Source organism: Python bivittatus, unplaced genomic scaffold, assembly GCF_059951505.1.
Source record: "Python bivittatus isolate LINGU-HERP-01145 unplaced genomic scaffold, Pbiv_v1 ctg000220_np1212, whole genome shotgun sequence".
Classification (NCBI taxonomy): domain Eukaryota; kingdom Metazoa; phylum Chordata; class Lepidosauria; order Squamata; family Pythonidae; genus Python; species Python bivittatus.
Window position 1 is genome coordinate 42,538,371 of NW_028277048.1, and position 16,355 is coordinate 42,554,725.

At 38.3% G+C, this 16,355-nt stretch overlaps 1 protein-coding gene across 2 annotated transcripts in view; it reads right to left on the reverse strand.

Moving 5' to 3' along the window:
• Nucleotides 1-16,355, reverse strand: part of ABCC3 (ATP binding cassette subfamily C member 3) — an 82,766-nt gene that overhangs the window by 4,070 nt on the left and 62,341 nt on the right. For both annotated transcript variants that reach the window (XM_088138456.1, XM_088138455.1), the window contains exons 23-29: nt 15,909-16,219; nt 14,028-14,227; nt 13,810-13,936; nt 11,432-11,533; nt 8,558-8,704; nt 3,897-4,055; nt 2,818-2,984 (exon numbers count right to left, since the gene is read on the reverse strand). In XM_088138456.1, coding sequence (XP_087994582.1) covers nt 2,818-2,984; nt 3,897-4,055; nt 8,558-8,704; nt 11,432-11,533; nt 13,810-13,936; nt 14,028-14,227; nt 15,909-16,219 — 1,213 coding nt within the window. The remainder of the gene's footprint in view (nt 1-2,817; nt 2,985-3,896; nt 4,056-8,557; nt 8,705-11,431; nt 11,534-13,809; nt 13,937-14,027; nt 14,228-15,908; nt 16,220-16,355) is intronic.

A 16,355-nucleotide genomic window follows, 5' to 3' on the forward strand; every position in this document is an offset into this window, starting at 1 on the left:
TTTATATTTTATCCTAAGTTTATATCATGGCTCCTTTCTTTCCATATTCTACCTTTTCTAATCATCAAACTCATAAATCACAAGTTCATTTTTTTCTGTTTTTAGCAAAAAAATCTATAAAAGGTCTCCAGTCACTAACAAATGTAGTTAATGCCTTTTCTCTAATCAAAAAAGCGCATCTTAATATATTTTCCGAGGCCTTCATTATTATTCTACCAAGTATTAGTGTGCAGCATATTTCTTGATTGCTGGTTCCTTTATTGTTGATAGCTGATCCTAAAAAGAAGGGACAATCCACTGCTTCAATATCTTCACTCTTAATTCTAAGGCTGTTTGCTGTATCTGTTATCATTAGTTTGGTCTTCTTTATATTTAATCTTAATCCCATTTTTTCACTGTGCTTCTTGACTTTCATTACCAAATGATTTGCAGATCATTTGCATTTTCAGCTATCAGAGTTGTGTCATCAGCCTTGTGCAGATTATTGATATTTATTTCTCCAGTTTTAAAACCATGCTTATCTTCTTCCAATCCAGCTGCCCTCTTTGCCAACTTGGAGCCAGTCTGCTTTGCCATGTTCTGTCCATACTATGGCTTCTTGACCTGTCTATAGGTTTTGCACAAGGACAATGAGATGTTCTGTGATTCCCATTTTTCTAAGCATGTTCCATGGCTTGACATAATTGAAGACCTTTCTATAATCTATAATGAAATGGGATGGCTGGGGGAAAATGAAAAGTATGGAATGGCTGGGAAAACAAGAAAAGTGGGAGAGAATTGGATTCGGGAAAGACAGTAGAAGACATTGGGATTATACACACACACACACACACACACACACACAGTGGGGCAAAAAAGTATTTAGTCAGCCACCAATTGTGCAAGTTCTCCCACTTAAAAAGATGAGAGAGGCCTGTAATTTTCATCATAGGTATACCTCAACTATGAGAGACAAAATGGGGGAAAAAATCCAGAAAATCACATTGTCTGATTTTTAAAGAATTTATTTGCAAATCATGGTGGAAAATAAGTATTTGGTCACCTACAAACAAGCAAGATGTCTGGCTCTCACAGACCTGTAACTACTTCTTTAAGAGGCTCCTCTGTCCTCCACTTGTTACCTGTAGTAATGGCACCTGTTTGACCTTGTTATCAGTATAAAAGATACCTGTCCACAACCTCAAACAGTCACACTCCAAACTCCACTATGGCCAAGAGCAAAGAGCTGTCGAAGGACACCAGAAACAAAATTGTAGACCTGGACCAGGCTGGGAAGACTGAATCTGCAATAGGCAAGCAGCTTGGTGTGAAGAAATCAACTGTGGGAGCAATAATTAGAAAATGGAAGACATACAAGACCACTGATAATCTCCCTTGATCTGGGGCTCCACGCAAGATCTCACCCCGTGGGGTCAAAATGATCACAAGAACGGTGAGCAAAAATCCCAGAACCACACGGGGGGACCTAGTGAATGACCTGCAGAGAGCTGGGACCAAAGTAACAAAGGCTATCATCAGTAACACACTACGCCGCCAGGGACTCAAATCCTGCAGTGCCAGGCGTGTCCCCCTGCTTAAGCCAGTACATGTCCGGGCCCGTCTGAAGTTTGCTAGAGAGCATTTGGATGATCCAGAAGAGGATTGGGAGAATGTCATATGGTCAGATGAAACCAAAGTAGAACGTTTTGGTCTAAACTCAACTCGTCGTGTTTGGAGGAGAGAGAATGCTGAGTTGCATCCAAAGAACACCATACTTACTGTGAAGCATGGGGGTGGAAACATCATGCTTTGGGGCTGTTTTTCTGCAAAGGGACCAGGATGACTGATCCGTGTAAAGGAAAGAATGAATGGGGCCATGTATCGTGAGATTTTGAGTGAACATCTCCTTCCATCAGCAAGGGCATTGAAGATGAAACGTGGCTGGGTCTTTCAGCATGACAATGATCCCAAACACACCGCCCGGGCAACGAAGGAGTGGCTTCGTAAGAAGCATTTCAAGGTCCTGGAGTGGCCTAGCCAGTCTCCAGATCTCAACCCCATGGAAAACCTTTGGAGGGAGTTGAAAGTCCGTGTTGCCCAGCAACAGCCCCAAAACATCACTGCTCTAGAGGAGATCTGCATGGAGGAATGGGCCAAAATACCAGCAACAGTGTGTGAAAACCTTGTGAAGACTTACAGAAAACGTTTGACCTCTGTCATTGCCAACAAAGGATATATAACAAAGTATTGAGATGAACTTTTGATATTGACCAAATACTTATTTTCCACCATGATTTGCAAATAAATTGTTTAAAAATCAGACAATGTGATTTTCTGGATTTTTTCCCCCATTTTGTCTCTCATAGTTGAGGTATACCTATGATGAAAATTACAGGCCTCTCTCATCTTTTTAAGTGGGAGAACTTGCACAATTGGTGGCTGACTAAATACTTTTTTGCCCCACTGTATATATATATTAAATAAATAAATAGCTAATTGACTAGGTAGGTTATTTCCTGGTTCGTGCTGACAGCTATTTTCAACTATTGGCCAAGGACAGAAGTGAGAACAGCCTACAGATATAGCATTAATGGATAGATATATTCATGTGCATGCACACACATACACACACTCAGAGGCAACATAGGGTAGGACGGGAGTTGATGAGATCCAAACAGAAAAATTTAGTGAGAAGTGAGCATAGAAACTTTACTGGCTGGGGCAAAGGCGATTGGAATGCAGTTGCTGGAACTCACAAGGGAGAGACTAGATATTTCAACATTTTTTTGCAGTGCCCACTTGTTATACTTGTGTTTTCAAAATCAGAACTGTAGTTACCTCAGATTTTCTCCTCCTTCTGAACATTCAAAATCTAGCATAGCTGGTTGACTGCTGACAAACCTCTTCAAATGGGACAGTTCAAGAGCTTTCCATAGTTCTTCCTCAGAATATTTATTAAATGGATCCAAATTCATTCGGAGTGTTCCAGAAAAAAGAACAGGGTCCTTAAGAAAATGATCACATTGGTTTTAGAATATAAGTCTAAAGTAATATGAGTTACCTACCCATACAGAAATATATATTAAAGTATTTCTGGAGTAAATTCTACTCACAGGAGACATTAAAACAAGTTTGATTCTATACTCTGCAGTCTTTGAGTGAGCAGACATATTCAATCAAATAAATTAAACTACATTTTTTGGTAAGATTAATGCTACCTTTAGGGGTAAAAATAATCACTGGCAGTGCATAATTACTGGTGCAGTGGCTGTATTGAGTGTTTTGATGAATGTGATTACTTTGGCTGTGAGTTTTACGTATTTTATGATGTTTTTAATATGTTTTTTATATTGTTTTTTCTTGTTTTTAAATTGTTGTTTCTGTTTTTCTGTTTTTATATTTGTTTTAATTGTTTGTAAGCGGCACAGAGTCATACATATGAGATGGGTGGCTATATAAATGTGAATAATAAATAAATAAAGTTTTAGCTTGCAGGAACAACTATTTTCTGGCACATGGAATGATACAGCTGTGCTATTTACCAAAAGCTTCTGAGACAGGAAACGTTAAGCCAAAAAAATATGGAAATAGGAAATCTTGTTTTTAGGCATCCTTAAAAATGCTTTCACAAAGTGAATGCTCACTTGACTGGACAATGTACATTGATTAGATGTACAAAGATCACTGTCATTCTGCTTGTACATCTCATTTAAACTGTTGTGTTTAGTTCCCAACTTACACCTGCCCTGGGACACAAGACTACTGTTCTAGCACAAAGATCTATAATTGTTACTGCTGGGTATACATTTGCAATCCAGAGTCCACTGGAGCTGGGCAGCCAATACATTTAAATAAAATAAAATAAAATAAAGAAATAATCCACACTAGAATGGTTTAATAAATACAAGTAGGCTTACTTGGGGAATTATAGTCAGCTTGGATCGCAAGTCATGAAGGCCAATATCTGCAATTTTCAACCCATCAATGGTAATCTCTCCCCCTACGGCTTCTAGTATCCTGAAGAGGCAGAGGGTCATCGAGGATTTGCCAGCTCCAGTTCGTCCAACAATCCCAACCTAATTCACAGGTTTGAAGAATCAGGTATGATTAAAACTCAGATAAAGGCTCCACCGAAAAATGATATGAAACTTATACAGGTTAGGTTTTATATGCAATGTTCTTTTTCTTTATGTTACACATTCAAGACATCTATTTCTGATCACATTATTGCTATTTTTTTGTGGAAAAGAAGAACATTTCTCTATTCCATAGAGAAACAGAAGTCAAAATGTACCATATTTTTCCGACTATAAGACGATACTTTTTTCTAAAATCCTTACCCTAAAAATTGAAGGGCGTCTTATTCAAGGAAGTCAGCCGAGAATCGCGCGGTTGCAAAACTGCCCATACTTTGTTTCTGCAGAGAGGCTTCCTCCTATTGCTAGCCTCCAATCACGAGTGAAATAGCTTGTCTCCCAAACAGACTTCCTCCAATCACAAGCCTGATGTCAGCTGATGCTGAACAAACCAATTAGAGGAAGTCTGTTTGCAGAGACAAGCTATTGGCAGTTCCACTCATGATTGAATGTAATCAGTTATGCAAAAGAGCATGGAAATAGAGCTGCAGAGAGACGGTTTGGACCTCCTCCCACTGAGTGTATCAGGTAAATGTTACCTAATTACTAAATAAAAGTGTGTTCTGCACTATCTTTAAAATACTGATTTCTTAATTTTGGGTTGGAAAAGTGGGGGTCGTCTTGTACATGGGGGCGTCTTATTGTCGGAAAAATACGGTATGTCCAGGGATAAAGCTCAAAGTCAGGAAAGTTAATTCCTCTGTTGCCATATGGTAACTGCAAGTAAGATGAACAGAATCTAGAGGTTTCTTCTTCCTTCTTAATAACTTGTTGATCTGCTTGAAATTTCTTAAAGGTATTGACATGAGAATCCTCGTGTTAATCTGAGATATAGGATTTATCTTTCCCATGAAACTCCCTGGATTTTTAACTGCTTATATCAGCATTAATTTGAGATAAAAGATTTCAACTTTTTACCTTTACAAATAAAGTCATACATTATGACTTCTGTTTCTCTATGGAATTTAGCGATCAAGTAAAAAACTAGCCATGGACAGGTATTAAGGGGCACGAGCCTCTGGATCCAGGGTGGGCTCACTCATAGTGCTGGTCAGCAGCACCTTAAAGAAACCACATCTTTTCCTGGTCTTGCCCAGCATCTGCATGAAAGCAGGAAAAGATCGGAGTTCAGGAGGTGTTAAGGAGGCCTTGACAGAGCTGTCTGTTTGTGGACAGCTCTTTTCTGTAAAGAGAAGAGGGAGATTATTTTCACAATTTCCCCTTTCTGCTGCAACCTCATACTATCTTCCATGCTGCTCCAAAGTATCCTCTAATTATTTGGAACAGATATCATGATGCAAGGAGAGAATCATAACCCTCTTTTCTCCATTCACAGAAGCTACTGCCAAAGTGAAGATCTTTCCATGAATGAAACATGAACATTTGGATACAGGCTTATGGGACAATTCTAGAAAAAGCCAACAATGGATGAAAAGACTACTGTTGTCAGCTTGGGCATTTGAACTAGCATATGATTTCTACAGATGAATGGGGAGGTTATGATCTTTGACAATTCACCTTTCCCCTCATATCTGTTAATTTGTGCAAATGAAACTCTGCTTAGGGATTCTGGCACTGGCAGAATAGAAACTTAGATCCAATGAAGTATTTTAAGCTCAGATTAAGCTGGAGAGCATTTTTCAGAATATATGCTTCTTTATTTAAAAATACTAATCTTCTGGCCTGATGGAATTTTTAAATTTACTCCAGTAGCAGCATTACAACATACTCTGTTATACTGTTTTATAGTCTCTATGAAATGCTCACCTGTTATAAGGTTTTGTAAAGCTCCTGATTAAATCAAAGGGATAAAGGTAGCTATTGCACAGGGATGGTTCCAACTTTTGTCACAAATATTTGCGTACATCAAATTACCCAAATCTTAAATAATGAAGGCTTTTGGGGGCAGGGGGAGCTGCCATATCTTCATTTTAAAATATATGGTTGAAATAATGTATGCAATTGTGTTAGTGGGGTTCACAAAGGATACTACAGAATTGAAAAAGAGACAGAAAAGAGCAACCACAGGGATCAGGGGAATGAGTCCTCTAGAGAAAAGTTTACAAAACAGCAAAAAAGAGGGGTCTGAGAGAGATGGATAAAATTATGCATAGTACAACATAAGCAGAGAGAGAATTGGTCTTATAATACAAGAATTTAGGGTTACGGAGCCACAGAAAACTGAATGGCAAGAGAGTAAGTTAAAAAATAGAAGTAGTATAAGACTTCTGGTGAGCCATTACAGCAAACTGACGTTCCTCCAGAACAGAGGAACACATGGTGACCAAAAACCGCTCAAACACCAGATTCTGGCTGCTGAAATCTCTCCGGAATAAGGAGAGATCACAAGGTTATCCATATGTACTCTGCACAGCTGGTTTTTTTGTGAGCAGACAGTAGGAACTGCATTTTTTGTGATCGGCTTGGAGTTGTGGGATTTCATCGTGCTTACATCACCTTTATGGACTTTAAGTTCGACTGAGGCTCATCTCTTAATCACTTTTGATTTAATCTTTTCCCCCCTTTGGCTGTTTTTTTTTAAGATTGAGAACCTTCAGACTGGCAAGTTTTATTGAAATCACTGGGTGAGTTTCCTTCAATCCTTTAAAAAAAAAGTTTAACTACAAGTTTAAAGATTTGTAACCAAAAACAAACAAACAAACAAAGAACTTTTTGGAATATACAGCAAAAAGATTATTATTGTTGGGTTCAGAAAGTTTTAAATGGATTAAGGGCTCAGATGGACTTGATTTAAGACTTTGAAGCTAATTGAAATGATCCTTTCTGGTAGGAAAATCCCCTTGTTTATACTTTGAAACTGATAAGATGACTTTGAAGATTGGTCACTAGAGGGCACCAGATGGCTACCTTAAAAAAAATGTTTAAGGAATGGGTACAGGGAATCTTAGAGTTATTTATAGTAGAATCAGAAGGTGTTATTGAACAAGCCTCATTGGATATAACTGAAACTGACGTACAGGTGGATTTAAAAATTATAGTTTACAAGAAAGAGATGGAAATAATGGATTTACAAATGAAATTGGATGAAGGTTTAAAAATGAAAAAAGATATACAAATAATAAATCAGAAGAGCAATGTGGATAATTTTCTTATATTGGACTTAGAAAAGAGATTTGCTGGAGTTGTCACACTGGAATTACAAAAGGGGTCTGACAAAGTTGACAAGAACTTTGAGAGAGGAGACAAAGAAAATATGAGAAAGCAGGTATTGGAATTTTTTTTGAGGAATTTAATGATTGTTGGGAGAAAGAAGAAAGAATACAAAATTGGTTTATCTGATCAAGGTTAAAATAATGGGCTGATGTGATGGAATGTGTGGGTGACCTTAGAAGACGGGGGGAAAGGATGCTGCCTAGGGAACGATCAGATTAAAGGGAAAGGAGTCCTCAACAGAGTAACGGCCAGAGAAAGAAATTTAGGAAGGACCTGCCCTAACTACTCAGGTGATAAATGGAGAGGGCGGGAGATTTGTACTTTCAGACTTGCAAGATTCTGTTAATGTAGCCTCACAATAAAGTAGAAGTACCTCATCTAGTCTTATTTCCCTTCTGGTTTACAGTTGTTATTTCTGATGATGTTTAATGGTTTTCTGATTGGGACTGGATGATGATGGTTATTTCTAATAATGTATAATCGTTTTTTGACTGGGGATTGGACTTTGACTATTTAAAGAGAGGAAATAGGGGGATCTGTTTAAATTGAAATGGAGATATAAATATAAAAAGAAGGGTTCAAATTGGGTATAATAGATAAAGTTTGTAAAATTTATGTTATTTCTGATAATCGTTATTTACTTTTGCTGATTAATATGGAGAGATGAGGTTTCAGAGATGGGCTTATAGAGAATGGAATGAGGTATGGAATGAAGAGGTGTTTGGTTGTATATTAAGGGATAGTGTTAATGCTGATTATACTTGATGGGGATGAAGGGGGGTTCTTTTTCTATCTTTTCCTTTTTTCTTTTTCTGCACTTTTTTTCATTTTTCATTTTTTAATGTATTTGTGTACTATGTAGTTGTATTAGTTTTACTTTTATTATATAATCTTTAATAAAATTATTGGAAAAAAAGTAGTAGCAGCAGAAACAGAAGCAGCAGCAGCAGCAGCAGCAGCAGCAGCAGCAGCAGCAGCAGCAGCAGCAGCAGCATTTCACTTGATTCATAAATCAGGAATATCTCCAGCAAAAGCAGAGCCATCATTCACCCAGTTGGATAGCTTTTAAAAGAGGAGCAATCAGTTCCTAGAACATAAAAGCTAGATAGTTCACAGCTAGATAAACCAATAGTCTGACCTTGTGTAAAGCAACTTCCAATGTTCCTTTACATGCAGTGAAATAAAACTGAAGCCTTAGTTTCTAAATTCAGGTTACAGAAAATACAAGTTGATTCACTGCAACAAAGTGGCTATGTTGAGAAATGTACCTTTTCTCCACCTTTTACACTCAGGCTGAGGTCTTTCAACACCAAATCCAAGCCTTTCCTATATCTGACAGAATACTTTGTAAAGCCCACTTCTCCCTGGGTGGGCCAGTCTTCTGGAGGTCTTTTATCATCAATGATCCAGGGAGCCTGAAGGCGGAAGAAGTTACAGGATACTGTGTTAGCACTAAAACCATGCTTTCAACACTGAATAATTATATTGTACTAAAAGCTCCATGATTAGTATTTAGTCTTCCCCTAAATACTAATACCAAGTTGCTTGTTGGCTGAATCTTTTAAAAGGAGAGCTAGTGTGGTGTGGTGGTAAGGTAAGACTAGGCTTCATGTCCACCCTTAATCATGGCATGCCTTGGTGACTTGGGGCCAGTCACTCTTTTTCAGCCTCGGCTTCTTCCCAAAGGTGTTGGGGAGGGGGTTATTTTATTTATTTACAGTCCAAGATCTATCATTAAAAATACATCAAATACAATAAATATAAATATACACACACACACACGAATAGTGTAGGACAGGCCTGAAACAATTAGCATATGAAGAAGGCATCAGGTGGCTTCTATAAGCCACGGCAATTGATAAAAAAATTTTGCAAACTTCTTGGAGGTATCTGAAAATTGGTCACAAAGAAGGAGAATGGTCATAAAAGAAACCAGGTTTTCTAACAATAAGTAGTATAAGGTCCATTTGCCATTATGTATACAATGGACATTTTAGTAATACATGTGATATGGTTTCAACCTCTGTATCTGAACATAAACATGTGTGATGCTCATAAGGGAGGCCAGTATATCCGCCTGTTGTAATCCAAATTGGTTGTGGGGATAAAATGAAGGCAGATCCCCATGTGAGGTGCGTTGAACTCCAAGAGGAAAGGCCAGCTGTAAATCTAATGAATCAGTAAATAAACAATAATAATAATAATAATAATAATAATGTAATAAAACTTTGCTTGAATACAAAACATGGTATATACACTATCATTAAGGATAAGATTCACAAAGGCAGAAATATGTGCTCCTTTGCTAATGAATATGCCTGGTAGATCTCATTAGCAACACAATGGTTCCCATACTGAGATGTGCAGCCATATCCCTTCTTTTTCTAGCTTTAGCGTTTTTCTTTTCTTTTCTCTCTTCTTTTCTGTCTTAAGTCAGTCTTGATTCCTGGCAACTGCCTGAATAAGTCCCTGCAGTTTTCTTGGTAGCATTTTGAGAAGTGGTTTGCCCTGGTCTGCTTCCTAGGGCTGAGAGACAGTGACTGGCCCAAAGTCACGCAGCTGACTTTGCGCCTAAGGTAGGACTAGAACTCATGGTCTCATGGTTTCTATCCTAGTGCCCTTAATTACTACACCAAACTGGCTCTCAGCTTTAGTAAGTATAAAATATACAAACTTTCAGAGCATTCTATTCGTACTGTAATGGTATGTGGGAATGACCCTGGGAGACAGGGCAATGAGACACAGCCAAGGGAATGGTCAGATAAGAGGCAGGTTAGCCCGCAGCAGGAATGTGGGTAGGGTAAGAGACCCAGAAGAGACCCTCCCTAGTTTCTTGGGCTGTAAAGGAGACGGGGGGAAAGATGTACTTTCAAGATTCTGTTAACATAACTTTACAATAAGCTCATCTGGTCATGTTTCCTGTCTTGTTTACCTTGTAAGGCTGACACAGATGTGCCCATTTTTTATTAAATATTACAGATGTGCATAGCACTAGATCTTCTATCATATCAATTACCTGTTGACATGAAACCATGCAAGCATTCAATTTACATCTCTTTGTCAGGCAAAATGAAATATAAAAATTTAGTTAGATACTTTAGTTACCTGCACACATGGCTTTACATGGTCTCAGGACAATAACTGCATGATCACAAGGGGTGCCAAATTTAAACATTTTAAGATTCTTATTTCTATCAATGAGAAAGTTAGTAATATGTTTTGAATCTGTTCTACTGAAATCAGTTGAGTTTCAAATAGTTAACAGTTCCAGTACTGAGAGATTAATGTCCAAGAAGGGACACATTATATTCTGTGAGAAGTGGCTAAAATCAATTGTATTTACAGCCAACCTTCCTCTTTCTTTGGAATAACATAACTCCCAGCAGCCTAGTCAGCATACCCAATGGCAAGGAATGCTGAGAATTATAGTTCAACAACATTTAAAGGTTCACGGGGATGGCAAACTTGCATGTTACTGTATCGAATAACAATGACAATAATAATCTTTATCAAGAGAAACATATTGTCATATACTGTTGTATCTTTCATAACTGCAACTTGGTGAAAACAAAAACAACAATAGTTATGGTACAGGATGAAGCTATATTATGTATGGAATAGTCTATAGGACAAATGCCCTTCCTTAATTTAAGAGGAATCTATGTTTTTAATGTACTGTATTTCAAATGCCCTGTTATTTCTGAAATGAAAGTAAACTTGATTGATTTAAAAAACTGAGATATACCAATCCATTAATGTTGTGGGAGCTACATTCAGGGCTAGAATCTCTCAGGGCAGAAATGTCAGTTATGTCAACCACCAACAATCACTTCAAGGCTGAGAAGTACAAGGTTAGATATCTGTACAGCTATGAAAAAGGCATAATTAAACCGCCATAGCTCTAAGAAGGATTTCCACTTCATGTTGACAGAGGGTAACAGTTGCTTAATGGGACTTCATCCTGGTATACAACAGAGAGTCTTATCTAGCTATCTTATGTCAAATGTCTGAGCAGCTTCTGCCAAGTTCAAGGAAGTGAGGAGCCTGAGATAGGTAGCACTGAATTAATCAGAGAAATTATACATTTATATTACAGCTTGCTTTTGGAGAAGTCATTCCCCCCGCCCCAGCCAGGAACTCACCTCAGTTTCATTTTCAGAGTATTCTTTCACTCTTTCTACAGCCACAATGTTACTTTCCAGATCAGATGTCATTCGTACCATCCAGTTCAGAGACATTGTCACCTACACAATGATCAAAAAGTATCACCTGTTTCAGAAGGTAATCTTGGTTACAAAAAATAAACCAGGTAGCTACCATTGGCAGAGTTACTTCTTAAATAGTATTTTTCGGTAGCATATCTTTAAAAGGCAAGGCCAGGAATCCAGATGTTATGGGGTGATAAACTTCCCCAGTACCTACAACTATCTTCTTGCAGAGCAACAGGATTCTCTGCTTGGAATGGTCCCACTAACATGCTTTCAGCATTATCTGCAGGGAGGGCAGTGACACAGGAGGACCAAAGCTGACGCTTTACACTGGAAGACCAAGTAACTTCCAGTTATATGACAGCCACGCTGAGGAGGATGGGTAATCCTTAGGAGCCTTTTTTTTTTTTTTTGAAGTTTCCACCTCAGGTACTTACAATACTAATGTTTGGAGATTAAGAACTGGTGTCTGAGTTTGCATGTTTTCTTTTCTGTGTGTGCATCTGTTTTTTAGCCTGCAGGGTGCTCTGGCTTAAGTGCAGAGTATAAAAAAAAAACTAAATAAGGAAATGGGGATGTAAACTTTCTCTAAACCACAGTATCTTTAGTACTGTATCTTTAGTTGTGCTGAAACTAAGGCTTTTATTATTTCTTACATTCCATTTAAAAATACATAATGTTAGAATTAATTGCTTTGCCAATCTGAAGTGTGACCTTATTGTTACCTGGGATAGAGATTCAATCAGTGTGCTTCCTCTTGCCATAATCCCAACATTAATAGCTTTTAAGGCTGAAAGGCCCAGTTCAAATCCTTTGATCTGCCCAGATGCTATAAGTCCCAGAATTTCACAAGCAATTTCACTACTGCAGATTGCTATTTCTGAATGTACTTTGTCAGTGCAGTGCACATTTTAAAGTGAAGCCCAATCTTTTGCTTTTCAATTTCAGAGCCACATAATCCACCCTGCTCTTAGCAAAACAGATGTCTTCTCCCCACCTCCCTTCATATTGAAAGTGAAGTTAAATCCCTGACAGATTGTGAAGACTGATAGCTTTTGTAATATGTTGTTCTTAACTAAAGGCCTTTTGTTAGAAAAGATGTGGAAGCAAACAGTAAATCTTAACATAGTTTCTTCTCAAATACCAAGCAGAATGCAATCTTAGATAGGCCCAATGAAAGGAGGAAAAGGGTCACCTAAGCATTCTGGTTTATATACCATCACTGGTTACCACCTTGGTCTGCAGCAATCACTGTCACTTCCTACTAACTTGCATGTCAAGCCCAGACAGCTGGGCAAGATCAAAGAAACAAGAACAACCCAGATTTTAGGAAGGCGTATTTAATGCTATTCTAGGCTAAATACGGATCTTGGAAACTGTAAGGGGAATTCCCCAACCTCATTTAGAGTGAGTTACCTAAGGTGAACTCTCTTTGATGATTGTGAAACATTTCTTCCCAGATTTCTTTCCATCTGGACCAAGTTGTTGTTTTTGAGATAAGCTGTCAAATGACTCACCCATTATCTCTTGACTGCTGATATCTGCTCTCCCTTTCATTCCTTTCCCAGCCTCCTCATGAGCTCTTACACTTCAACTGCTTCTGATCTTGCCATTGGCTTTTCTTTCCCAGAAGCAACCCTACCCTGGTTGAGTCTAGACCACAAGCAAGCGGCTACTTCTTGTTTATGGTCATCTCTTCTGCTGGGGCAAGCTATTCAGAGTTAGGCTGGGCAGAGGGTCTGGTTCCCAAACCCAGGAAACATTGTTAGCAACGCTGCTGGGCGTGCATGCTGATGCATTCTCAGTGACATGGTAAGGACCACAATTGTAACTACCTCTCCAAAGTGGGACAACATATCCAGAAGATGGCAGAGGAGAGACATTTTCAGCTATAGCATCATCCATGCCGAGAACTTTCTCCACAACATGCACAGTTCCTTGGTACCTGTGTTAATGTCTTTTGGGTACCAAGCAAACACTTTATTTTCCCAAATGTTCAATCTCTGGTTAACATACTGCTCATGTGCATGATACAAGCCCACTCATTTGGCAACACTGTCCTGCCCACAACATCACATCCCTCTCAAATCATTAAGCATGGCCCTAGCCAGAAGAGGCAACCTACTGCAGCTCATTCCGTATCTTTTTTTTTTAACTTCTTCCTGGTTTTCCTGCATTTCTTATATCCTTACTTCGCCACCCCACAAAAAAGAGCAATACGCAGCAATATGCAATTAAAGCCAGAATGCCAAATGAAAAGGTCACATTATAATGAGCGTTCACTTTTTATATAAGCAATCTTTTGTACACACCTGAAGTGCATAAGATACAGAAAGTCCAACCAGGCCAGCAGTCAAATTGTTTTTACTTAGTACAGCAAAAAGGGCTGCAAAGAAGACAACGCAGTTTCCTACAAATTCAACTCTAATTCCCAGCCACCTAGTGAATGAGAAAACACACAGTTCATTTGGAGCTATTTGACTTTTCAACTGAAAGGCTGAATTAAAGTCAGCTTAAAAAAAAGTTTTACCTGTTTGATACAATTCCAGGATAGTAACTTTTCTGATTGTCATTCACCTTTGTGTCACTGCTGTAAACAAAAGTCTTCTCTCTTTTGTATGCTCGGATGACGCCGGCTCCTGTGACGGTTTCCGAAAAATGAGAATATATGGGGGATCTGCTAATGGATTCCAGTCGCTTTAATTGGCGAGAGGTAGCTACATAGAACCGCTGCCATTGCCAGTTCAAAAGCATAATGTTAAAAACACAAAACAAAACAAAACTTCTTAAAACATTTTACATATTTGATTTCAATTCTCAAGATTGTCACATTATAGATAACCAATATAGTTCCAAAGTGAGAAAGGCCTTGGAAAAAGAGGTTGTACCCAATTCTTTGAGGTTTCTCTCAAATCTCTCACTAAATCTTAGGAAAATCTATGAGACATCAGAATCAATAAATAAAGTTTTTTCTGAGCTGTGCCACTTTCATCTCCAAGTGATGTTTACATACTTGAATGCTCTGGGTAAAAAAATGTCTTAAACACTGAAAAATAACTTTTGGGGAAAAGCTAGTCTAACCTTGATCATGAGGGTATAACCTATTTTATTGGAGAGATTTCAAATACAGACTCCACCATCACCCCACCCCACCCCAGTATATTAGCCACATGCATGACACTGTAAGGATAGTAATTCTGAACAGAAGCCTTCCAATCGTGGAATTCCCTCCCTGTTCAGCTAGTTGACATGAAGCCTTTTTGAAAATTATAACTCTTATTAAAAAAATTAGTTGCATTATATTCTATACAGTGATAATAGGAGATATAACATTTATACAAATCTTAACAAAATACAGAGCAATATCATCTGGTTCTGAGGCCTATATAAATGGGATACCATGTTCCATCTATTTGAAATGCCTGCCATGTGCATATATGCATGTATGTGTGTATACACAAACTGTTATTGAACTAAGGAAAATCCAACTATCATGGAATAATTGAAGGAGCTCTTTTACCATGATAGAAAGCCAGATCTTACAGACCCAACTGCTAGGTGGATCCTCAGCCTCTCCAGAACTCACACATTCTACTTGGACAGGTTCGTTGGGAGGGAAGGAGATCAAGCGAGAAAGCTCAGAATCTAAACCAATGTTTTTCAACCTTGGCAACTTTAAGATATGTGGACTTCAACTCCCAGAATTCCCCAGCCATCCTGAAGGCTCCTCTAGGGGCATCCTTTCCTGTCTGGGAAGCTCCCTCCAACTCAACTTTGCCCTTCCCTAACGAACAGGGGGCTTTTGGGAGGCAGGAAAAGAAGTCTCAATGCATTGTGGTAAGATTCTTTTCCCACTATACATCGCTGTTCATATCAAATCCCCACTACATTATACCAAAGATGGCAAAGTAGTGCTAAAGTGATCTATACCAGTGGAGATTACACTTATCTTCCATTTTTCTGCTCTCCTCTATTTCTGGTTTGTTAGTTTTTAAATGTTAGCAGCTGCTTTTACTTTGGTGATGTTTAATGGTTTTTATTTTTATTATTTTGGTTTCTACTGGTAAGCATTTGTTTTCTACTGTTGCTGGAGCAGCTCACAGACAAAAGGCAATCTACGATTATTTTAAGAAAGATCGCAACAGCTATTTTTACACGAAGTACTTAAAATAGGCCAGTAAGTAAATGACTGTGAATAAGCTTACTCAGTCTTGTAAACATAACTGAGATTCCTCTGAGACAAAAGAGCCTACTTCTGTGTTTAAAGGAATTGCACCCAGTAAAGTATGCAGTTATGTAGATATTAAATAGATTCATTCTTTCACACTGAAAAAGTGCATTATCTATTTAGCATTCTGGTACTTCAAAAATGATCATGCAAATAATGAGGGAAAAAAATGATGTGCATTACCTGAGCAAAATAATACAAAACTGCTAAAGGTATTATAACCACAGCAAATAGTGGAGTGCTTGCTATGATCACAATCATCGTTGATACGGAATTAAAGAAGGTTCCTAGAAACATCAGTATTGTTGGTGGTATCACTTCATCAATCACATAGATGTCCTTAGAAAAGCGGTTAATGATTCGGCCTGTTGGAGTTGTATCATAGAAAGACTGTGGGGTATGAAGTTTATTTTCTAGCAGTGCTGCGTGCAGAATACGAGCTGCCTTGATGCCTCCCATGGCCAGGGTAAAAGAGGAGATCAGAACAAGCAGCCCTGTTGCAAAAGAGGAGAAATCCACAGGAGATTTTGATCACATTGTATTTTGTTATCCTAGAATCCTTGCAAATTCTGTTTTATGCATCTGATGCTTAAACTTCACTACAGTACTATTCTGTCTTGTTCATCTTTT